The following is a 26,876-nucleotide window of genomic DNA, read 5'->3' as shown; positions in this document are numbered from 1 at the left end:
GTACATAGATGGACAGCCGGTTTGGGGCAAGGATTTATAATCAAACTTTGGAAACAATTGTAATTTTTTTTTTTATTGCACCATAATAAAACATTATTTTTAACAGTTGATGATACATAAATATTGTATTTCAATGCTAAATACTAGTTAGCAAAATACCATACAGACTTGATATCAGAGAGAAACAGAAAAATTCAGATTCAACCACTCGAATGGCACTTTGCTCAGGCGAGTGCTGTCAGAGTAATATGACTACCTAAAATATCAGTCAAATTAGTAACAGTGCCAGTTCTCTGTGTGATAATGAATCCAGTGCATCAACGAAACCACAACTTAATACTCCTCTGTGTTGGGGATTTCTTTTTTAATTAAAAAGCAAGAACATCAACAGATGCTACCTCATATATAAAATTTAAAAACATAACCCAGTCAATCTAAGTTTTCACTTTGAGATTTTACTTTCAATATATCTGCTTAAAAAGTCCTTTTAAATGAATTTAATTTAAAAAGGTACATATTACACTTAAATATACTGAATACAAATAGAATGATTAAAACACTGACCTATAAAAATACTCTTGGATAATTGTGCTACATTATTAATAACCTTATGTTACATATAATGTAAAAATCTAATAAGCCATTATTAGAACATCAGACTGTGGTCCACTGCCATTAACATCCACATCAGAGCAAGAGCAAATTCAAAGGACTACAATTGTAACAATACCACTGATTACTAACTGGGTGCTAGTAAAAACTTGCACAAAACATTTGTGACAAATACTGAATTGCAATGTTGTCAGTATAAAACTTAAGACAAACTTTATTAATGTCTAGTCCAATGGTGTTCTATTAACAATGACCACTGTCAGTGTTCAGTTATAAATATTACTCACTACACATTGTAAATATGTTATACTAACTGTATTAAAATGACGCACTACTATTTGCTTAGAATACATACAACCTCTTTAATACTAAAAATGTCTCTCCTTGCTAGTGAGACATTCCATTGTACCCTTTAAACATAAGCCTTTAATTGACACAGTCTTCAAAAACAGATAAGCTTTAAGGTATAAATCTGTTAATTGTATTACAAATCCATTAAAATAACTTGCTCTCACAAAATATACAATCTCTGAATTACAAATCTAGGTCCAAGAGGAAATGCTTGCGAGCACTACAAGTGCCAATTAGCAAATTGTGCAGAATTAATAAAGTCTGCAGACCTGACTTTGTCAAAAAGGCATAAAGGTTTATGCTCCTCTATAAACCCTCTATGTTACATTTAAAAACAGCAACTCTGATTTAGATTTTCTCTACCACGTGTGATAAACATATCTCACAAGCGTCTTGTAAAAGGTTTCAGTTTCCTAGTTAGTTGGCCTTTAGACATGTTAAGGAGATTTCCTCTGCTTTACTGTACATCTGGTGTAACCTGTGCAATCTTCAGCCCAAACTGGCCAACGGTTTACCTTTCAAATAATGTCTTAACTGGGGCCGATTACTGACTATTCACGGCACATAGTATTTAATTAGAGGTCTGCTACAACTCTCTGAATGAAATCTTGGTTTCATTTCTTTATGAAATTTAGACAGACACTCATTTAAGTTACACATTTTAATGCATTGGTGTCTAATTCAAATCAGTGTTTACACATTTTTGTCTAAATGTAAAGAACTGTTACCATACTTTGCAGCTGAAAACAAACAAAAAAAGGTATAGTTATCAGGAAATATGAGGAGTGATCAAAAAGTTTCAGCCTGAGCCTGAAAGGGATAATCTACAGTGCTGATTATGTATATGGCCACAGGAATAGCTTGTGTGTGTACTAAACACTGTAAATTACAAGTTATGAAATACATGATGAAAATGCAGAATATCAATTAATGTGCAACCAATGAATTTATAATGCTAGAGAAAAATAAGCCCTTGGAGATTCATTCCCAACAAAGCAATGTGTTCCAGGATCACTCCACTTCATACGCCACACATACGAATTCAATAATGGAGTACAATTTTTCATGATATTAAGTATATTGTCCACCTTGATTAAATCTCTCAGAAGACCTACATAACTGATCAGTATTATGCAGATTTGTTCAGATATTTCCAACATTCAGTTGGGCATAAACTGTAACAAAAGCTGTTGATCAAGCAGCCTACCCCCCCCAACCAATAAACAAGTTGCAAAGGGTGCTAAGTTCACCTGTGGAGTCAAAGAGATGCCAGGCTCACCAAATTTTCCAGACCCGGCCCTGTGTGACTACCCACGTTTCACCAATCTGACAAGCCACCTTCACTGTGTTATGAGGAAGTCAGCTACAGAAAAGTAGTAGCACAAGGAAGACAGAACATTATTTGTATTTGAGTGGCTCAGAAAAGCTTAGTGAATGTAAGAAGTACACTACTGTTGTTGGGGGATTATGTAGAAAAATAAAACTTGTTTGGTTTTACTAGTGTTTCTCTTAATAGGTCAGGATAAAAATCTTTTTAATCACCCCTCATAGCTAAGAGTAAAGCGGGGAAGACACAGAGCTGCAAATGACCATAAAATAGCTATTTAAACATAAATAAAAAAAAAAAAAATCAGATAAATACAATATGATATGTACCAGTAGCAAATTCTAACTCCCTACAATTAGAGCAGGAGCATACTGTACCACCTAATTATTATTTAACAGCTAGGATTGGCAGTTTTGCTAGTTCATTTTTTTTTGTTTTAACACTTCTGACTGCTGAATTTATAAGAATACACTTTAGTACAGATGACATGAGATTAGGGATTCCCTTATCGTTGTGCACTGTAAGAGGCATCTCTTTTTAAAACCTTATGAAAAGAACTCCTGTGACTACAGTAAAGCCTAGAAGTAACATGGCCAACTTTGGGATGCGCAGTTCAGAAGATGCAAGTTCATGGGGCAGTATTTCCATGAAGGTGATATATATGAACGTTCCAGTAGCAATGCCTTCCAGGACACAGTGGGAAAGCTGATGCACGCTACTGGTATTCTCTGTCAGCAAGATACCCAAACCAATCCCCAGAGGTGACATAACAGAAAACAGCAGAATGCACATTACCACAACACCACGTCGCAGGTGGTTTTGCACCAACTTGAAGGTCAAACTAAAAGCTATGATACATTTGTGAATAAGCAGCGCCAAACAGATTTCAAGAACTTTGTCAGTCTGCTTCTGAAGTCCAACTGCAAGTCCTTCAAAGATGGAGTGTAGAGATAATGAAAACACCAGGATAAAAGTGCGTATTGCTGAATGGGAATTGAAATCTACATGAAGATGCACACCTTCATCCCTGTCCCTTTCAGCTTCATGTGGGTTACCAGACTGAATGTTTGATGCTACAAGCAGATTACGCCTCTCATCTATGGAACCAAGGGACTGGTCTTTGTAGGCCAGCACTACTTGTTCCATAATAAGCACTAAGAAGAAACCCATCGTCATGATGAACTCAGGCAGAGGGAACACAAGCTATAAAAATAAACAAAATAACTGTGTTACTATCATTTCATTATATCATGTGTAAACTACTAAAGTTTAATTAATAGGCATGTGCATAAACATATTTAAATAAAATTACATAATGGCTATTTTTAAAAAAATAATGATTACTGAGCAACAAGCAAGGGACAAATAAAGAACACTTTCACATGACCCCCAAACTTCTTTTGAATATCCACAATATGAAGTATTTTAAACTGTTTCCAGAATATTTGATAACTTGGGATTCTACAACATACAGCAGCTTAACACTAGAATTACTAATGCTTACGTAAAAACTCGTAAATCCGGCCCACCTTAAATCAGCTCACACGTCTCCGTTCAGCATCTTTTGTCTTGTAAATGTGTCGATAATCCCAAGCAGCCTGCTATCCCATCCTCCCACTGCTGCAGAAAGTGCAAAAACCTCTCCCAGCTCAAACCTTGTTTATCAGGTACCTAGAGCTGTATAGGTTGTTTTAGTTTGTTACAGTTTGTCTTTTAGGTACGTGTTCTGCATTTCCTGTCATCATATACTTACATAGATCTTTGTTGACACGGAACACACATGAAATGCATGTGTTCCAAATAACAATATATTTTTTAGCCTATGCAGCTCTAGGTACCTGATAAATAAGGCTTGAGGTGGGAGAAGTCTTTTGCTGTTTCTGCAGCAGTGGGAGGATGGGATAGTAAGCTGCTTGGGATTATCGACACATTTACAAGACAAAAGACGCTGACAGAGACGTGCGAGTGGATTTAAGGTGGGCTGGATTTACGAGTTTTTTTGTAAGCTTTGGTAATTCTACTGTTAAAAATGTGCATTTACCCAGACCTGTGTACTGTATGTTAAACTTAATTACCCAAGCCCACATATGCAAATGAAGCTGGCATACCGGGATTTTTACTTTAGAAAGGAGGAAAAAAAAAAGTTTATAGGGACAATTTATAACTACTGCTATGTTTACTTTGTATTTTATTTTTGCTAATGAGCTGCCAGTTGCTAAAAACAGATTACTGAATAATCTAAAATGTTGTTTTTTGGAAACTATGTGACAAAAGATGCTATTTCATTAAACTTCTGAGACAGAAAGTGATGGTAAGGATGATGGTAAAGCCACAAGTACGAGAACACTTCACAATTTACTAGCAACTGACAACAATTTCTCTAATGGCAGAAAGAGAAACAGAGTTATTGGCCTCTGCCAAACCTGACTAACAGAGGTAGATTTCTTCACAAATTAAAGGATATTGTAGTTTGTACGTGTTAGTTGCAGCTTTGTCAGCCCGCATGTACAGTATGTTTAACTTTTAAGCATGTATTTGCTTTGCATAGAATTTTGGCGGCTATGGTTAGAAGAGATTGCTTGAACCTTTGACTCTCAAAATTTATTTTGTGGACGGATTATTATTTCTCCTGGATGAAATAATCAGTCTCAATAATTAAGAAATCTTTTAATTTATATTGATGAGCAAAATGTGCAATGCTAAGCTCAGAAACACAATTTTAAGAACAGTAGGATAACACGTAAAAAGTAATGCGTCTTCAGCAGTCCGATTACTTTTAAAAAGTAGAGTAACATAATGCAATACTTATCTCAATGAAGTAAACATACCTGCATTCTAATTATTCTAGCAGCACTGGATATAAGGCAAGGAGCACATGTACCTGGTCCATTATAGGGCCTAATCACACAGTCAAGCAGTATGCAACACATACAATGTACTTACAATATACATATTGTACACTACAAAGAAGGTTTAAGGGACTGGGAGGTATTTATCTGCAAACATTTATCTTTTCATTTTATTGACAGCCAGAAAGAGACAAATGTGCTGAATGGGTGTTTGACTTATTTTAGCAATTAACAGAAAAAAATTAATAAAACTTTTGTTGTGACTGAAAATAAGTATGTGAAATATTATCTACATGCATAAACCCTTCTGTACTTGGTTCATACTGCATAGAACATGATTTTTTCCTAAAACAAAGTTAAAATGTGTTACTTCTGTTCTGATGACATAATATAGTTGGAACTACATATAACTAACATATGAATAATTTGTAGCAGTGTTCAAAGGTTCCCAACCAATTTTGCTACTACTTAAGACACCACATTGTTATAATGCAATTAGAATGTCTCTTTCTTTCAAAGTAGTTTGCTCATTCTACCTGGACCCAACCTAAAATTGTGCAGCAAAGGGCAGAATTTTAATACTGGACTAAAATAATTTTGATTCTTTAAAAAATCTGTTACTATACCAAATGTAATAGCGGGGATTTACGTCACTGTATTTAGGCAACTCCTCAGATAAGGGGTACCTAAAAAGAAGGCCAGCAGAAAACACTCCTGTCACAATGGTAGCTATGCCTAGATTGGCGCAATGCTGTGTGTTAGCAGAAGCAGGTAACACAAGTATTAATAGCCTCAAAAAAACCTCTTAAAAGAGTGATTTGGAGCCAAAATGACATTTTTCATTTCTGATAAGGAAATCTGATGCTGCCTGCTTTTGTCATGCATGATAAAGGCTCTATCACACAGTAGCTCCAAGCCAGGTATCTCAGTTTTAAAACTGCACTGGAGAGGGAGTGGGACAGTACTTTTAGCATGTAGGACAGGAGCAGGAGAAAATGTGTCAAAAAGACTGAAGGTTGACTCTGTAAGGGATCAGGATGAAACCTGTACAATGTCAATGAGAGTGATATTTAAAAAAAAAAAAAAAATAAAGCCTAGCAGCTCTCCTGTTTAAGCATTTTTTGTATGTATAAAGAAGATTATTCTAATTATTTTTTTAGCTACTAAAAATTTTTTAAATCAAGGCTTTGATTTTACACAATCCTGTAATGTACAAACCATACTCAATTCAAATGGATGGATGGAAATGTTTTACTACCCAAGATACCATGGATAGTACTGGTACCGCACAGCACCTGAACCCTTGGTTCCTGGTTGCAGGGGTCTCTGTGTATTGTTTGAATAAGGTTCCATCTACATGCAATAGACATGCAAATAAATTGATTGGGAAATCTCAGTTGGCCTAGTTTGGACAAATGACCCAAAATGCTCTATAAAATTAATTTTATACAGTATGGTCTTTAAACTAATTGTGGATCTTCATGGAAGCATTCACAACTTTTTAGAGAAAAGGGAAACAATAATTACACTAGCATATTCATTTAAACTGATTTTTTTTTTGGACAGGCACAGTGCATTTTTTCAACAGTGGCACACGGCCATAAGTGGGGCAGAGCTCAAAATACCACTTGCGCAGTTACTCTACCAAACAGACTTGAAGGTGGGGAATCTGGTGACACTAATTTAATTTAAAAAGTGCTCCAATTGTCATATGAAAAAATTCATTTAACTGTTATACATAATATACATTCAAATATACACTGCAGAGGTAGAATACAAGTGGTCCCCAATCAGCTCAACTGATGCAGTAATTAGAAATTAGCTTTAATGCAAGACTGAACAATTTCAGCTGATTTAAGGGTAAACCACAACCTTTTAATGCCTTAAACCTTTAGAATTTCATAATTTTTCTAAATTATTTGAAAATCTAGAGCTGCTTACAGTGACTTGAAGATTGTTAAATGTTTCTGTGATTCCAGCCAGGTAATCGGGCAACAAGTCCAAAAGACATGTAGCAAGGAACACCCCACCTGCAAAGCAGCTCACCAGGCTCATATTTCTTCGGCAAGTACCTGGATGAAAACGCAAAATTGCAAAAACAGAGAAGACAGAAAATATGACACCAAGGAAAAAAAAAATGTAACAATTAAGCTGATTAAAAAAATAAATAAATAAAAGGTTTCAAGTTGCTGATAAAAGGCTCAGCTAAGAGGATACACACTCTGCTAGTAAAACATTACTATAGATGAACTCAAATCTCATACATTTTCATTGCTAGGACATGGAAGACCAATGATTCAACCACGCTCCACATCAACATGCAAAACACAAGAACACAGACTTGCATAACGCTAAAGAATGCAGACAAAGAGATCTAGAGGAATGGAAAACATCTCAGGTCTCATTTATAAAGCTTGAAGTATATGTGAGCATGAAAGTATGCGTACATCAACCTTGTACATATGCAATCATGAAGCTGTAGACCTTCATTGGCTGGAAGAACAGTCTCCCACATGGTACATCTATTAGTGTGAGAGGCACACAAACAACCTTTGTTTGGGTGTCTCGAAAAAACACAATCATTAAATGGCAACATGTTACTGCTGCTGCAAATGTCATGAGCTCCAGTCGCCAGCAGTGTGTATGTGTGCATTGGGAGTAGGAAAAAGCAAATTTACGTTTTCTGATTTTGATCTGAAAATGGAATCTGTAATTGGAGATGACTTTTTATGCGGCATTAATACAGAGCACTAATCACAATTGTCCGTCTTATCTTGGCATCGCAGATAACATATCAGATTGGAATGAAACTGCTTACTGTTAACAAAAGCAGCTTGATTCTCGCTAGGTGCCCTTATTGCAATATGAGTACAACCAATTGCTCCGATTATGTTGGGAGAACTGGACACTGGTACAAATTGCCTTTTAATGTTAGCAAACACAGGTCATGTTTTATGTATGTGCGCTCACACCATACGAAAACTGTATGTTATCTTATTGGGTAGCTAAAGACTTCCAACATAGCAAGTTTAGTGAGTGAAGCTTGCCCGAGATATTTCTGACCCGCTGGCCAGTTCCCCAAGAAGTGACAAATGGTAACTTATGAAAACTGAGGGAAAAAACAAAAACGTTCTTCAGTGCAAACATGCAATTTCAGCTTTCTTAAAGGGGAACTAAAATACATCAAAATAAATCGTCTATACATCATATTCATCACTTTTGAGGTTTAATATTTTTGTCATATCAACGCAAATTAAAACAACAGCATGGCGATATGAATTATTAAAAACACGACTCATCATTTAGCTGGTTTAGCTTCAACTCCCTGCTTGATCAAGGGTGTTGCCATTTCCCAGTTTCAGTGGGTCAGAGCTGTTGTAAATATTTAATACATTTTCTTTTCTTTTTTTTTTTTTTTTTTTTATAAATACTCACATTCATACATGCACCTCACTGGTGCATGGCTCTAGCATGGTAAACGTCAATTGCGCAAAGAACAAGAATTATGAGGTGAATAACAGGTACTTGTGAAAGGCAGTGGCACAGAACCTGCAAGGCTAAAGGCAGTATGACCATCTATGAGCAGGCCCAAATCTCTTCTACAAATACGGGGAGGGCAAATTATTGGCCTAAATCTCCTGTTATGTAACACAGAATTCCTCTGCTTCTTTAAGGCTTTCTTCTGTTTAAACTGTAGTATCTTCTTTAATGTGGACTAACATATGTGAAGTTCAAGGGTTTGCTTTAATGCTTTTTATGTGCAAAAGTGAAAAAAAGTTGCGTGTCGCGTCATCACGCCTCCTACGTAATCACGTGAACTGAAAACAAGGAACAGCCCCAAAGAGCGTTGAAGAAAACATTCATTACACAATTGAGAAAGCACGGTGTAAACCGTAAGTTTAAATTAAGTTTATAGAAACGCTCCCCCTGCCGTTTGCAATATCATATTCACGAGATACAAGTTTAATGAGAAGACACGAGGTATAAACGAGACTTTGAATCATTTTGTAACGGAGTTAAAAGTGCTGTAGCGAGAAACTTTTAAGTGCCGGGTCTTAGCTAACATTAAATAAAGCCGTGGACATCGCAACATCACACAAGAGAGCGGCTCACGTGAACTGACTGAACTTTGAGGCAAGATTGCTTTTCTCCTGTACAACTATACATTGCATTCTCAAGAGTGTGCTTGCACGACTTGGTCATATTACAACCGGAGTGCTGAACTGACAACGTGGTATACAAACAGAACTATAACAATCGTAATAAACGAGAAAAAAAACAGCGGACAACCCGTGGATTAAATAAAAAGGCTGCTTCCGTTGGCGAAGCAACGAAAAAGGAAGACCTTATATGGCGTTCGTTTATAAAACAGCGGAGAGGCTGTGTGAAGTCAGCTTCACAAAAAAACAGATCCTTAACAAATTGTTATTGGTATATTTTCCTTCAATTTAAAAAGGTTTTCTTTTCTTCTTAATAAAAATTTAAAAGCAGTACTTCGCAAGATGCCTGAAGAAGGGGCCTGAGTTGCCTCGAAAGCTTGCATATTGTAATCTTTCTAGTTAGCCAATAAAAGGTGTCATTTTGCTTGGCTTTTCTCTAAGTTTTATGCTGAAAGTCATTGATCAAACGTGGGGTATATACGCTTAGTTTGCCAGATATTAAGTTGGCATTTGAGCATGTTGATGTGCCTGAAACCATGGTAGATAGTTAAGTGAGATACAAAAAAAAATAATACCTATGTGCTTAGCAGGTTTTACTTTCCACGATCAGAGAACAAAAAGGCAATGAACTGACATACCACAGCAGGCACAAGATACCTGGTCTTTACAAGTGAGATAATGTATTAAAAAACAAACAAAAAAACTTCTATTAAGCCAACAATCCATTCATTCAATCGTCCATTTTCATCCATCTGCCCTCTGATCCAGGGCAGGGTCATGTGGAAACTGGAGCCATTCCTAGCAAGCAGACAGCGTGAGACAGGAACAAATCTTTTGCAGGATGCTAGTTCATCACAGGATGAATACACATTGATACACATGCACGCACACGCACGCACAAGCTAATTTAACACTGTCAATTCACAAAACCTGCAAGCCTTTTTAGACTTTAGGAGGAAACTAGGGCACCGGGAAGAAACCATTGTGGACACTTGGAGAACATGCAAAAACCATGCAAGGAAGCACCCAGGACGTGAACCCTGGTCTGCTTGTTGTGAGGCATTAGTGCTACCACGGAGTCACTGTGCCACCCTAAGCCAATAATCAAGATGTTAAAAACAACTCATCAGGAATTAAGTTACAAGGAAAAAGAGCATTTTATTCTCATTCTCAGTGCCAGGTAATTCAAAGGTAACAGCTGAAGAAATGCCATGTCTAGTTGCATTATGAATTCTCCCGATTAACAGATTGTGTATTATACCAACAGTTGATTTGAAGAGAGGAATGTTATTTAAAAAAATGTGCTTTTGGGAATTTGATTAGAACCTGTTGCTACAATCAGAAGAAATCAAAACGGAAGTATTTTTGCCATGTATATGCAAGAGGATTCATAAAAGAAAAGAACCACAAGCTCAGAAAGTAATATTGCAGTGAATTGAAGTTGTAGGGCTATTTTCATGCAAGAAGCCCTGCAATTCTTGTAAAAATCAACAATATCATGAACTCTCTCAAGAATATTTGTGGACTGCATTTACAAAAAATGTTAACTTAAGTTTGAATTAAATATACTGACTTGAGTTAAAAGACTGACTCATACAATGTACTTTTTAGTGCACATAGAGACACCTTCAGTACAATAACACTAACCTGAGCATTTAAGATATACTGCAACAACAAAAACAGAACAGATGCCAACACTAAGCAAAATAAAGCAAACAGTATATCTACTTATCACATTCAAAGGAGAGACCTGGAAAGGAAACGTATAATAAGGATCCTAGGTGGGCAAAACACTCAAAATCTACCAGGGTCAGGAGACCCTTTAGCTGAGACAGTATGTATTAAATAAGACATCTGATTCAGACCTGCCAAGTTCTCATTAAAAATATGCTGGTGACCAGAACCAGCCTCAAATATCTCGATAGGTGCATCTCTGCAAAACAGAAAAACTGAAGTAACTAATCTCAAATTTGAAACAGTAAACTAACCTAACCGAAGTGGCACAGAATATTTCAACATTTATATTTTACAAAAAATTTGAGAATTTGAAACTTAAATAATTTGTAAAACATGTTATGTTTTTGAAATTGGTCAAAGAAAAGAACATTCCTGACAACACAAAAAGCGGTCCACTGTATGGATGCTGGATTGAATGTCACTATTGGAATACAATTGAAATTTATTTCAAAAAGGTATTTTCAAAAGCAATAGCCAACACTCAATTAGTAAAACAGTTGCTTCTTTTACCTTACGTTAATTTTGGCATTGTGTTGCTCCAAACATGCTATGCAAAGCTACACGATTATGCAGATGCGTTTTTCCATCACTTTCATGATTAGCTTTTTTGTGACTTTCAGTTATTAACTTAATTACCTTAATTAGTAAAGCCTAAAAGCAACAACCCTTCAGAATGTAGTTCGGGACAGATTTTCTACCACACCATCTGTCTTTGTATCTAAAAGTTTACTCACAAAAGATTTTTAAACACTGCAGTGCAACACTGGAAGGCGCCACGTAAATGTGCAGTCTATAAACATCATTACTGTTTGAATTGTCTATTTTTTAACTGTTATTACAGTGTTCGAACTTTACCCTGAAAGCTATACCCAAGCTGTAAAGAGAGAGAGAGAGAGGTTGGGAGCACGCACTGATTACAGCAGATTGCTGCACCCACCACGACGAACCACCTGTATTGGGATCCGAGTACAGACATGCAACTAGTGACACCCCAGCAACATACTGAACAGTGCAAGGATTTTTTTACTGCGGCTGAAGTGCCAACCCCTGAGATTTCCCTGCAAGCTGGAAGACCTGCTTGCAAGGCTGGTTGCAGATTAACATTGTGCCCAGAACAAAGCAATTGCAGGTGAAGGGCCTTGCTCAAGGGCCCAATGGAGTAGAATCACTTCTGGAGGTTTACGGGATTCGAACCCTAGCCTCAGAGTCACCATTCTGCCAGGGGTAAAGCCATTTTAAAAAGCTATAGTTCTGCATTTCCCTTGTCCTGTGAGCATACAACAGGTGGTAAACTCAAAAATAAATTCTTCGGCGATAAGCAAAAACCCACTACTGAAGCCGACTTCACTTCAGTTAACTTGCTACCATTGCATCAAATGTAAGTAGTGCTTATCGCAAGGTGAGAATTTGTGGTTTGCTCTACTTTTATAATCGCTCTCCATTGTTCTTCCATCTATAACTTTATTTGGGTTTTTTTTTTTTTTTAGATCTTATTGATTGCAATTTTTAGTTGCCCACTTTCTCGGAGGTAAACAGTTGTTTCCATACATTAAACTCAATTCAATTTCTATATTGCTTTTCATCTAAACCCTCCTAAAATGTTTAATCTTCACTCACGGCTATGTGATGGCCCTGCACTACAAAACAAGCCATAAGAGTATTTACACAAAGTGGGGAGGAAACAAAAATATATCCCAGTTGATAGGGTTGAGAGCTAGTACATTCAAAAAAGAATTAAGTGGGATGTAGAAAGTCACAAATATGACTGCAGCTTACAGAACTCTGAGAAGGCCAATGGAGAAGTTGAAATCTTCTGCAATGTTTCAGATATAAGACATGGCAACTACTGTTAATTTTTAATATTACAGTAAAGGAAATAAGTGTTAAGAAATAAAGTAAATATGCACATGAAATAAACATGTACCAACATACAGTAGAGCTAATGGAATTAACACCGTTAAATAAGGTACTGAATTAGATACAAAATAAATAAAAAATTAAATGAGCAAATTAAATTAAGAAAAATGTACTTATCAGTAGATAATCTACAGGATATGTTATTGTTCTGTTAATTTTAACTTTATTAATCATTAGTTTTAACAGATTTAGAGTTTAAACCTGGTGGAAGAAACAGCCAAAAACACTACACCAGCAAGAGACTCGGCAATTAAGTGTATGGCTCTGAATTATCAGGAATTTGATGTGCACTCTAAGCAAGGTACCAAACATCTAAATACAGAATATAACTCACCTGGTGCAATTCCAAGCACTCCTGAAAACCTAATCATGAAGAATGGTCCAAACCCAAATAGCATAGTCACAAGTAGCAGTATTACCAGTGAAATCAGTTTGACCTCTAACCCAGTCATTGTTTCAGCCGACTCCAATGTTGTATCTGAGCCCTTCTCAGAATCCATGGTGTTCAATGTAGCGATTCAGTCCTGTGTTAAACAGACTTGGGTTACTTCTCTTCATCCATGCATGCTTTTGTGTTGATTATAAACCTAAAAATGAGAAATTATCAATATTTCACAACAAATTCTAGGCATTTCATAATGATTAAACACAAAGCAAATAATCTAAAATTTTATGAATTATACTGGATTCTACAGTAGACCAAACAGGACCTTTTCTCCAGTGACTGAATGTCCTACATTTGCAGTTGCCCCAGATTGAAAATTTAAAATGTCACAGTTAATATGCAAATGTGCTACATATGTGAATCTTTTTTGGGTAATTTGATGCAAAACTCCAGTTTTTAGCCACTGAAGAGAGAGACGGAGCTCCATGAAGTGACAGATACAGGTAAACAATGCTTGGTTTAGTTTTAATGGCTTTTGAACACCTTCAATTCAGTAAGTAATGTGACTAAAAATGCAGACAGGAGTCAGAATAGTCTAAAACTAGAACAAGCAAATGGGCAGCTTTCATTGGTTTTTATCTTGTTAGCTGCTGGAAGATGAGGCTTGGTGTTGATGCCTCAAAGCACTAATTAACTGTATGGAGTCAGTGTTTAACAGGGCATAGTCTGATACACACCGGTGCACAGCTACAATGTTTATTAATTCAACTAGTGCTTCAGAAAGCACTGTCAGTAACTTTTTTCCTTCTTAAGGTCCTAACTTGATTGTCCATATAGCTACAGGAGGTCTGCATGATGTAAATTAAGTCAGTAGTCACTCTGTGGATATGCAGGTCTGCAACTACACCCCTCCAGATTTTTTTGTCAGCACAGTCAAGTGCGTGTCAACTGTACGTGGTAGGCAACAAGATATAGAATTGCTCAAAGAGAAGGCCAGTAAGCACACATGGAACGATTCTGCATTAGTACAGTACCACACAAGCTTGACTGAAATATAAACAGAACAGGATGTGTGTTTGTCTGTGGCTGCATCTGCAGCTATTTTCAGTTTTGGAGCATCACAAGTGTTCCATGCAAGTAGTCATCCTTGGTAAAGATGGTGTCTGTTGCTGGTCACAAAAGGTGTTGGATATGTGGTAGGCTTTACATTTGTGTATGTAAGGAATCAACCAAATTTGTAAATATTTGTACACTTCTATTATGGCCCTGGAGAGTGTTGATGTGTTGCATGTTGGTAAAGTCAGAATTGCAATGTAATCTGTACACGTTACAATACTATTGAAACAATCAATCATAACCCCTGTATCTAAGGTTTCTAGGCCAAGCTGTTTAAATAATTACAGACCAGTGGCACTTACATCTATTCCAATGAAATGCTTTGAACACTTGGTCAAAAACATTTTAATGACAGAGACAAAGTCTTTTCAAGACAACAATCAATTTGCTTATTGTGCAAACAGAAGTGTGGAAGATGCTCTGCTTGTTATCTTACATCAAATCTATACCTTTCTTGATCAGCCTGGTGCATATGTCAGAGCACTATTTTTGGATTTTTCTTCAGCGTTCAATACTATACAGCCTCACATACTGATTGGGAAATTAAACAGTATGAATGTAAACCCATTTGTCATACTATGGATTCAGAACTTTCTCTTAAATCGTTCACAGACAGTTAAAGTTCAGGACACTTTTTCAAAAGCTCTTCATTCAAACACAGGAAGTCCACAGGGGTGCGTCTTATCACCATTACTGTTTACTCTGTACACAAGTGACCTGAGACAGAACAATGACCACTGCTCCATTATTAAGTATGCGGATGACACCATGATCATAGGATGCATATCTGGGGAGGATGAAAGCCACTATCTAAATCAGGTGGACTGTATGGTAAACTGGTGCAATAAAAACTCTCTCACTCTGAATGTAAAAAAGACCAAAGAAATGATATTTGATTTTAAGAGACAGAAATCTGTATGTTCACCTATTGTAGTTCTGGGAGAGGAGGTAGAAATAGTGAATGAATATAAATACTTAGGAACTTACCTAGATAACAATCTTAACTGGAATACAAATACAAAAAAATTATTTTCTAAATGCAACCAGCGCTTATTTCTCCTCCATAAACTCAAACTATTTAAAGTAGACAAGGACCTCATGTTGTCCTTCTATCGTAGTATGATCCAGTCCGTGATCACTTTCAGTTTCATTGCCTGGTTTAATAGTCTGACAAACCAAAACTCAAAAAAGCTCCAGCAGATTACGAAGTATGCAGCTAAAGTTATTGGGGCTGATGTAGATGATTTGACTAGTGTGTGTCAGAGGGCAATGCTAAAGAAACTGGAAATCATCTCAACTGATGACAGACATCCATTACATGTAGAACTAAACTTCAGTAAATCAGGAAGGATAGTTGCTTTGAAAACCCACACAAATCGCTCCAGAAACTCCTTTCTTCTTAGTGCCATACGACTTTTCAATAAGAAATATCGGAGATAATGTTTAAGGTTTTTATATATAGCCTGTTACCTTTTTTGTTGGTATAAATATGTTTTATCTAACTGCCTTACCTTAACCTTTCTTATTTCTATTTGTCTGTTTTATTTCATTCTGTCTGTTACCTGTTATTAGATGCAACTGTGAAGGCAAATTTCATGTTTTCCTGTGTAAACATGACTAAATAAAGAAACCTAACCTAACCTAACTATTACTACTACCGTTTCTACCACATTAGAACTAGAAGGATTCTATGCCATAACAGCTTAGCATTGAAAACTGACACAAATCAATATTCACCATTAGGGTTTGTGAAAACTAAACAGACACCAGTTATTCATGAAATAAAGAAGCCTGAGTTTTTCATTATAATCCAAATTCCTAAAATATACTGTAGTCAAAAGACTTTAAGGGCTAAACAAGTAAAATAATATTTAGCATTACCAAACAGGTTAAATTAGGGTCAGTAGTATACATTTCTAAAGCAGAGAACAAAGTATAAAAGATTTATAAAATGCATTTTCATTAGGCAGATAAAGCCACAATTTTTACTGTACTGGCTTAAAATGAAAGCTGCTGCTTTTCACAGCAAAGTATTCTCTTTACGATAATTTATTCACAACTTTTTTTGAAAAAAAAAAAAAAGCTCATTACACTGATGAAATGTACAATACACAAATGACACAGAGTTAACCACCTACAGTATGTACGAGCTGTACCCCCAGTGGGACACTGTCATGTTTCAAAGTTTTTTGTTTAGGTTTCAATAAACTCACAACTCAGTCAAAAGAAATGATGGTATTCTACTTTCGCAAGGGTACCTTCTTTCAAATAAATCATAAGTTTCAGCATTATTTGCTCTCTTTCATTAGTAAAATATGCAATTGTCACACATATATATCAAGATGTCACAGTTGAGGGAATTTGCTTTTATCAAAGATCCCACCTATAATGCGCCACACAGAATGAAAGTCTTGCTACCATTGGATAGCAGAGTTTTTGACCTTACCAATGAGCTATAGTGGTGTATGACTGGTCAATTGTACTACATGTTAAAGCTGTGTGTAAAACACAGGAAATATATTGCATATGCGACAGCTGATCTTTACTCATCTTTATGCGTAAGCTTCTGCCAAGAGTGCATTTGGACTGTTCGGTTGATGTGCAACAAATCTTGAACTTTGTACTACAGAATTATACTGTGAACAAGTCTCAAGTGTTTCGTCATGCAGTGACTACTGTGATGGTGCATGTCCCGCTTCATGCTTCCTCTTCCCTTTTGGGTGCCTCTTCAACCCAACACAGTCGGTAATGTAACCGTATGAGTTTGGCAAAAGGGAACAAATCACACTCAGAGCAAGTGGATGGTGGAAAAGTGCAACAGTGCTTTTATTAAAACAAACCAAAGACAAAACCAAAACAGTGTCTATAGAGAGAGTGCAGGGATTCAAACTGTTCCAATAAATAATCCACAAAAAGGTAAAAATTCATGTGTTTAAAACCAAACTAACACGAGACTAAAAACCTGCAGCAGTCATTGGGGCACACCAGCCAAACACAACTCCTTCCCTGTCTCTCCAGCTCACCCAAGAATTGCTCAGCTGGAGAGACTTCAGCCACCGCGGTCCTCTTGCTACCGACCCCCGTCTTGGCTGCCACCGTCGGAGTTTGCCAGACTGCTCGGGGTTGGTTGTCCTCCAGTCTTTCTTCTCACAAACACAGTCATCCCTTGGATCTTAGGAAGGATGCCACCTTGATGGAACCAACTCGCTCTAACACGGGACCCATGACCGTGCTGACCACTCTCTTTCAGTCAGCTGGCTCGTCCACTCTTTTTTCCCCCAATGCTGCTCTCGCTCTCTGCCTCTCTTTCGTTCTCTCTATTTTCCATCTTTCCTCTTCTCTTATGGCTCAATCATGCACCGCATAAACCCGATTAAGCAATTGAGAATGATCGCACCCTTATGTGCAGGTGTGACTCGCCCCAATTACCGCATCAACTCCCCGTGGGTTGACACGGCCAAATGGATTATTTAAAAAAACGCCATTCTTTCAGAGCTGCGGACCCGCTGCACCACAATTGCCACCTGCAACTTGAAAGGGGCTGAGAAACAGTGATTTAGGTGTATGTGTGGTGTGTGTGTGACTAACTCTAGGGGTGCCCTGTCCAGGACTGTTTCCTGCCTAGTACCCAGGGCTGCCAGAAAAAGCACTGTCCCTACCCTCATTGCCCAGCACTGGAAGAAGCTGGTATTAAAATATGTATGCACTTAATTTATTCCAGATGTGAAATTCAAAAAAGTAACAAAAATGAAAATAAATACATGAACACAAACATCTCTGGGGCAACTACAACAGAACGTAGGAGATGTGTCAATTGCCGCACAAAAACTCCAATCTATTGCACAAAATGTAGGGTTAAACAGAAACTGTTTCAAGGATTGGCATGAAAAACAATTTTGAAAATAAAGGTTTTGATAAGTACATAATTATATGTACATAGCTAAGATTTTTTACTGGTTTCCTCTGACTGATATAAAGTGTGTTTGTGTGCATGTATATTTTTTTCCCATAAAAAATATATATTACTACAAGACAATGGTTTAGGTAGAAGAGACTAGATGCTTCCAAAAAGTGGGACACCTGGTGGCAGACAGTACGACTTTGCAGTGCTATGGGATATGACATCTAAACTTGGTGCAATGATAGCTGACAAAATGAGGCACAAAAGAAAATGGATTTGAACACTGTGCATCATAAAACGTTGTGGTTATGTATGGTAATCCAGTCTTTTGTAGAAAAAAAAACTCTAAATTACAAAATTCTTTTGTGTTTTATTTAGTTGATATTGGAGTAAACAAAGGTCTTTAAACATAAATACTTTCTTTTAAAAAATATGTACTCTACACCCATGTGCAGCTCCTTTATTATGCAAGTAAAATAGCAGCCATTTATTTTTGTGTATGTAATTTAGGTGCAATAATTTCAAAAAACCCTTAGTGCATATGGGGTTAAACACTTTCCATGTATGTTTAATAATTAAAGTAAACGTAAAAGGTAAAACTCTAGTACCATGTTTAAACTTTAAAAAAAAAAAAAAAAAAAAATCACACAAAACTGGTCTCGATTTGATACAGTATCAAGTACATTCTCTGTAGTTGTAAACAGAGCCAACAAAAGCAGGTGTTACTGGAAGTAAGCAAAAATACAAAAACTCATACCTGACAGTATATAAGGGAAGAATCCGTCAGTCTTGTCGAATAAAATTTCTTTCATGATTAAAGGGGCTACAAATATATCAATAAAAGAATGCTAAATCTTCTACAACAGCATTATAGCGGGGATGGCCAATCTACCAGCAAGACTTATTAAAGTACCACATGCATTTGCTGAAGGATGTTTTTAATATTATTTACCAACATATCTACTTGGCATTAAATTTCCCACTGAGAGCAACTCAAAATACTACAATAGTCAGGTTCCCCCATCGCTCTTCTGAATTGTGAGGACAGGACTCTTGATCAATGAATGGAGGGTCATGGAGGTTCAAAAGCACTATCCTGTGTGAAGAGGATTCCAGTTTGTACACTATTTTAACTTTACAAAGTTAGCAATATTTTGACAAAATATTGATGCGTTTTGCACGTTTTTAACATACAACTAGATCACATGACATGTAGATCATAAAACATAAGTAATGTGAGTTTTTACCTGGACATTTTTGACATCATTCGTTGTTGGTCACCATTGGGTCCTGTTCTATCAGAAATTAGTAATGTCTGTTTTTCATTAAAACATGAGGATAAAAATTTCTCTCAAGCATTACTGCAAACTACTTGGGGTAAGTAACATATATCTTGGACAGAGTATTATTTTAACCTAACATTCACACCTTAAGAAGGTGAAAGAACACTGGAATATCTCAATAAAAACCTACAAAGGCAAAGAAACTTTTTCACAAACCAGGTTTTGGGCTATGCAGTGCAAATAACTGTGCCACAAAGCCACCTATTATGGCATTCAGCCCAAGATTTTTTTTCATTCCTCCACAAAACTGATTTGGCTTAAGCAGGGCTGAAAGGTATTATTTTAAGTAATATTTCTAACCCTCTGGAAGTGAAAAGTGCTACCAAGTGAGAAGTCTGATGTAGCGGCCTGGTATCACATTCAACATTACAGCATCTTTGTAGGCGTTAATGACGACAACACAGAGAAATGTCTAGCAAAGGTAACAGCAGACAATGACTCAAAAATTGATTATTGTGAAAACATGCTTGCTATAAAAGCGCAGGAGTAAGCACTTCAGAAGGCAAATAATTCAGGCGTGTATGTGCATTCTTTAGGCCATTAATACAGTATGACTAAAAACTGGGAAACAAACTTTGACAGTTTTTTTTTTTTTTTTTAACCTTCCGATTACAAGCGCAGATCTCTACCTCAGAGCCACCACTCCACCCTAAATTAAGTAATTTAAAAATCACATGAAAGATGAAAGGACACAAAAATTGTGAAAAACTGTTTAGCATTTTAAGTCTAGAAATACAGCACTAAGCAAAAGCAGGCATCACCAACATAACTGATATTATTTATCTAGGGAAAAAGTAATAATGTTCAGATTGTATTACTGTACTGCAATATCTTAAATATTCAGTAGTGCTTTGAGATTTATAACCCAAAATGTTTATTTGTGAATATAAGATTGTCTGCTTTGATTCTTATTTCACACATGCATGGGTTGTGGAAATGTGGATGGTGCTCCAGCACACTTGATTCAATGCCTAAAATTACTGAAATTTCTACAGGCCAATCCAACCTCTGCTCCTTAGGGACAAGCTGACAGAGACGGGAGTTGATTCATACAATTTATCATGACGTGTTTTATTTAATCAATGCCCCCTCTTCATAACTACCAGTAATATATGAATATGTACATGCTCTGAGCCTAAATGTACCCATCATATGCCTTATTTGTGTGCAAAATGTAACAAAGGCTCATTGTTTTTGAGATGTTTCATGGACCATGTCTTACCTGTCAGAAATCTATAATGTAGAGAGCCATGTTACATTTTCATACTTATTACCACTGACAAATTACTTAAGCTATCTGTGCTTTAGCTGCCCTACTATGTGAACACCTCTGTAAAATGCTTTTTATACATATGTTACCCAAAGCTCCATATTCTAAATATAATGTTGCAAGAGGCCACTGCTCATCTCAGCAGTATCACTGGTAAGGCAGGACACAGTCTGGACAGGGTGCCAGTCCATGTCATGGCAGATGTCATTATATAAAATAAAAAATATTTGCAAAGCCTTGTCATCATATTGTTAGGATCTTCCTTAGGAATACTCATTTTTATTTGGCAATTGGCAATACATGTAGAAAATACATGTTTTCTACATGTAAGTAAAATTGATAATCACTGATATGAAGAACATACAGTTCAAGCCAAATAGATCTTCTCTTGCAATTAACAGGAATATTTTACGTTTATTATTGCCCCGGACACCACACAACCCTGAAATAACTTAGATTAAGCAAAATCACTAGTGTTTATATGTTAAAGGAACTGTTAAAGTGTTCTAATGATCCTTACATGATCATTAGATACATGACCCCTTACATATATAATTCTTAAATTTTAGTTTAACACGTGACTGATTTTGCTTTGCATGTTACTTTTTTTTTTCTCTCTCAGGAGCAGTCTATTCCCCTAAAAACATAACATTATACTTAAACAATGCCTAGTTTTTACAAAACAGCAAATTGCCGCTTGTGTATTGTGAGTACATATGAAAAAAAATAAAGGATTGCACAGGTCTGTTTAAAAAACATCTTCTACACAAAACGTTAAAGACAAAAAAATAAACCAACTATCTATAAAGAAAGACTCGGTAACGTGTTTTAAAACTGATCTGCTAATAACAGAAGTGTATACGGGCAAATGTAACTTGTCCTAACCAGACCTTCACCAATAACTACTACGCCTGCCAATTTAATCGAAACCACGGTTTTTAAAAACACCGTAATATTTTGGGGATTCTTTCACATATTGCTTTATTAAATGATGACACATTTATGGACTCTCAAGTTACCTTAAACAACAAATAATTTGATTTATCCAAAGGTGTTTGGAAGAACGAAAATAACTTTTAGGCAAATTTTCCTTCATGAAGTTACTCGACTATGACGTTTACAAATCTCCAAACCCTTATTACCTTTCTGAAAAACTGGCGTGAACGATTACTTTGTCTACCTTACATAAAAATCAATCATTTAGATTCTGACTTAATTATTCTTCCAGTAGTTTCAGCAGTTCTAAAGTGAGTACAGTCAACGATAGGGGGTGGGGGGGAGGGGGTCCTGAGCTCAGCTGAACCAAGGCGCTTCCCGGAATGTTGCGCACGGAGATGGAGTGGCTTCCAGTCAAAGAAGGCGTTTTGGCACAGTCTTCACAATGCCGCCTTCTTGATGTTTGAGTTCGAGAAGAGTTTCGATATGTCTACAGTACTTCCTCAGCGAAAACGTCGGCTTTCCATTTCACGAAATGTCACTTTAATCTAAGAAACAGACCTGTTTTAGGACTTTACAAAAACGTGCTTTTACATACCGCTTCAAACCACATTTAACTTTGTTTCCACCTCATAATACAGAATTAATTTGTCATATTTTAGTCGGTAGTTTTCACAGCTATGGCATATTGGATGAGAAATGAGATAAAACGCCTGTGGAGTATAACTGAAAGACCCGTAACACTTACCTAAACTGGTACTCACTCCATCAGACGGACTTCCTTCGACTTTTGAAGTAAACAGTCAATCAGAACTAACGGGAGAGGCGGGCTTTAGTAATATGACGTCTTTTTTACGAGCCGTGCTGAGAGGTCAAACGCCAGATATTGATTGTTCACTTATCCAATTGTACAACAGGAAGGCACGACGAATTCATTTTCCCCGCCCACCTGAATTGGCGTAGCCTGTTCATTGTAGTAGTACATGTCAGTCACTAACCGCAGCGACAGTGCTTACTTTATTCCTGAGCACTTCTCGAAACGGCGTGTTTGGAAAAGGCACGGGTTTACCCTAAAATCTTTTACACATCTTAGGGAAGGTATTACATTTTTAAAATAAACAAATAGAGAAAAATACCGGCTAATTTGGCGAAATAGATAATAATCCATAAATGTATTTTACTGACATTAGCATTTCATTGATAATTACGCATTCATATGCTTTTTACTGAGCTCCGTTTTTAGTACGAGGCCTGAGCCCATCTTCATGGCAACTGTAATATAAAATATACTGTACCTGGAAGGACCAGCCTGAGATGTGATGCCAGTTAAATCCAATGCACACTCATTCATATTTTTCAGTTGCCCTAATTAACCTAAGCGATCAGTGAAGGAAGAAGGCTGTATCATTAACTAATACATGCCCGTCCCACACTGTTCTTTACATTATACGTAGAACGGTGTCTAAAACATGGTCGGAGTTTGACATTAAGGCTTGGGGGTACCAGACACATATTTATATCACATCCCATGGCAAATAAGGGAAATTGTTCGCAATATAAATTTACAATATGAAGTCTCAGTTACGAAAAGTACATAAATACAGCTAACAATATGCAAATTACAGAAAACTGCATTTTTAAGTTTGTCTGAGTTTTAGTTGTGGCTGTCAAAAAAAATAAGCACTTTCTTATTTTAACAAGTTAGAAAGTGTACACGTTGCGTAACATTTAAAAACGTAACCGATATGAACGTTGGAGCATTTCTCTGTTGCTTATTTGCTATCAAAGAGCGAGATATCAATTTTATGTTTTTTAAATATTTTGCCTCAATGGTATCCATGAAGTGTGATTGGAATTTGTTCAGACCGCCATAATACCCTTTGTACATACTCAAGATGACTACTGAGGATGTTTTTGCCAATAGGAGTGGCTATTGAATGTATAAAACATACAAGTTGAGATAATTTCCCTGAAGCTGAATCTGAAACAGTAAACTAATCTGTATTTGAAATTGTACATAATGTTTTTCTGTCAGTTTTAAGGATATTGCTTTGGGCAGAATGGATTAAAGTGCTGTTGATCAATTAATTCAATAAAGCTCATTATCCAGAGCATGGGGTAGTTGGAGCCTATCCCAGCAAGCAACAGGCACAGGCAGAAACAATACCTGGACAGTGTAAACACATAAATACTCATCAGGTGACAATTTAGCATCATTATTTCACCTAACCTGCAAGTTTTTAGATAGTGAAAGGAAACAGTAGCATCCGGAGGAAACCAGCGCAGATCCACATGCCAACTCCACATACCAGTCCCATCTCTTTGTCACTGTGCAACATATTAATTGATTATTAATGTATTTACATTGCTTGTAGCCTTAAACACACTGAATTAAAATACTCATTATTGGAGACTTAATATAGTAATATAGTGCTTCTGTTCAGGGGGGTATGGCCCTCCTGCTGACCCCTTAAACATTGCCCATGGTATAAAGTAATGATGCTGTAATATGGTGCTGAAGACTGGTGATGTGTTGCATATTGATTAGCACATGCAAGGAAGAATTTCACTGTACTCTACGCACATGACAATAATGACTCTACAACAAATATTTTCATCTAATTAAAAGTGTCTGTAAAATGTATTCACCCCTTTAGTACTTTACCTTATAACTGTTATAGTACAATATAGAATCGTAATGCATTAAAACATTATTTTGTTGATACTGATAAATACAAATAAGTCAATATTGTCAAACTGAAAAATAAAAAGGCGTGGATTTTTTTCCAAATTAATTGTATTAACAAATAAAGTGCCTGTAGTTACCTGCTTTACTAGTAAAATTGCTTTTTATTTTAGGAAAAAAAATATGATTTGTATTATGAAAAATTTCAGTTGTAGTATTGCTGCATTGCAATAAGGAATCCAGTGGTTCTTTCCAGTTTGCATGTCCTTCCCATGTCCAGGTGGGTTTCCTCCTGGTGCGCTGGTTTTCTCCCTTAGTCCAAAGACATGCTGGTTAGGTGGATTGGCATTGCTAAATTGGCCCTAGTGAGTGTCAGTGTCTGTGTGGGTATGTTCACCCTGCGATAGACTGGACTCCTGTCCATGGATTGTTCCTGTCTTGCACCCTATACTTGTTGGGATAGGCTCCAGCTTCCCTGCAGTCTTGTTCAGGATAAAGCAAGTTAGAAAATGGATGGATTACAAAAAGTAAAACATTCACAAACTCACTTAATCCAAATGAGGGTCACAAGGACCAGAAACTATCTCAGCAGCTCTGGGTCAAAAAGAAAAAACCAGCCCTGAGTGGTGCAGCATTACTACAGAGGACCGATTGACATACCAACCTTCACTCATACAATTTAGGAATGTAGATTAACCAAACACACACATTTTTTGGAATGTGCAATTAGCAGCAGAGTTCTACAGAAAAAAAAACTAAAAATAAATAAGCACACACTGACAATTAGGTGGTGTTCAAATTCTACACAGAACAGCATATGACCTTGAGTTTCAAAACCAGAATGCTGAATCCATCTGGCAGCAGCACTAATCACTGCAACACCATCCATCCATCCATCCATCCATCCTCTTCCACTTAAAAACCAGTGGGGCAGCAGCTTGAGCAGAGATGCCCAGACTTCCCTCTCCCTGGCCACTTCTACTAGCTCTTCCGGGGGAATCCCAAGGCGTTCCCAGGCCAGCCGAAAGACATAGTTCCTCCAGCGTGTCCTGGGTCTTCCTCGGGGCCTCCTCCCGGTTAGACGTGCCTGGAACACCTCACCAGGGAGGCAATCAGGAGGCATCCTGATCAGATGCCAGAGCAACCTCATCTGACTCTTCTCGATGTGGAGGAGCAGCGGCTCTACTCTGAGCTCCTCCCAGGTGACTGAGCTTCTCACCCTATCTTTAAGGGAAAGCCCAGACACCCTGTGTGAAGGAAACTCATTTCAGCCGCTTGTATTCATGATCTCGTTCTTTCGGTCACTACCCACAGCTCATGACCATAGGTGAGGGTAGGAATGTAGCTCGACTGGTAAATTGAGAGCTTTGCCTTACGGGTCAGCTTCTTTTTCGCCACAACAGACCGATGCAGAACCTGCATCACTGTGGACGCCGCATTGATCCGCCTGTCGATCTCCCGCTCCATTCTTCCCTCACTCGTGAATACTGCAACCCCCTTTATTAAAATATAAATATCTATTTAAATTTTACATTATCCATCCATTTATCCAACTATTTTCTGAAACATTTATTCCATTTTAAGTTTCTAGGGGACAGACTCAGTTTTCCCTAGCAGCATGGATATAAAATGCAAGCAAACCCTTGATGGAATGCTGGTTATACTAAAGCACACACCTACACTTGCCTTATGCTGAACCATTTTAGAGTCTTCCGTCATTAGCTTTTGGGTGTGGAGAGGAAATCAGAGCAACAAGGTAATCTGCAAATACCATAAAGTGACCTGGCTGGCAATCAAATTCACTACTCTGAGTTGTAAAGCAGCATAGAAAACTAACACCTGAAATCTATGCTATAAATGTTTTAACAGTTATGAATTCACTTTTAGAGTGCAGTAACAAGAAAACATTCACTCTTACAACAATTATACAAAATATTTTCTGGATAAAGATGCATCACACCTATCCATCTTTCACTTTTTTGAACCCACTTTATCATTACAGAGTCACTGGGGGCTGAAGACTACATGTACAGCAATGGCTGCCAACTCTAGACAGGATTCCAGTCCATTATAGGTCACACTCTCTCTGGGCCAATTTAATGTCACAGATTAATCTAGCATGCATGTTTTTTAGTGTGTGATAGAAATCTGCAGCATTCATAGGAAAAAAACACACTGTCAATGGGAGAATCTGCAAACTCAATTTCCCAGAGCTATGCGGCCACCAGCATCATAAAAATGTCAGAAATCAGTGTAGTGCAAACCACTACACCACTGTGAAGCTCA

At 37.1% G+C, this 26,876-nt stretch overlaps 2 protein-coding genes across 2 annotated transcripts in view; both read right to left on the bottom strand.

Moving 5' to 3' along the window:
• Window positions 1-22,723, bottom strand: part of LOC114646116 (zinc transporter ZIP1-like) — a 115,545-nt gene extending 92,822 nt beyond the window's left edge. The window contains exon 1 of the mRNA XM_028794110.2: window positions 22,653-22,723. The gene's annotated coding sequence lies outside the window, so the exon portion shown is untranslated. The remainder of the gene's footprint in view (window positions 1-22,652) is intronic.
• Window positions 53-22,723, bottom strand: LOC127526685 (zinc transporter ZIP1-like). Its single transcript, XM_051922824.1, has 4 exons — window positions 22,653-22,723; window positions 13,288-13,540; window positions 7,081-7,211; window positions 53-3,493 (listed from the first exon to the last, which is right to left on the bottom strand). The coding sequence occupies exons 2-4, from the start codon at window positions 13,451-13,453 to the stop codon at window positions 2,828-2,830; spliced, it is 963 nt and encodes a 320-aa protein (XP_051778784.1). The 5' UTR covers window positions 13,454-13,540; window positions 22,653-22,723; the 3' UTR covers window positions 53-2,827.
• Window positions 22,724-26,876: the final 4,153 nt, after the last annotated feature.

This window comes from Erpetoichthys calabaricus, chromosome 2, assembly GCF_900747795.2.
Source record: "Erpetoichthys calabaricus chromosome 2, fErpCal1.3, whole genome shotgun sequence".
Taxonomy (NCBI): Eukaryota; Metazoa; Chordata; class Cladistia; order Polypteriformes; family Polypteridae; genus Erpetoichthys; species Erpetoichthys calabaricus.
This window is presented reverse-complemented; position numbering and strand designations above follow the sequence as displayed.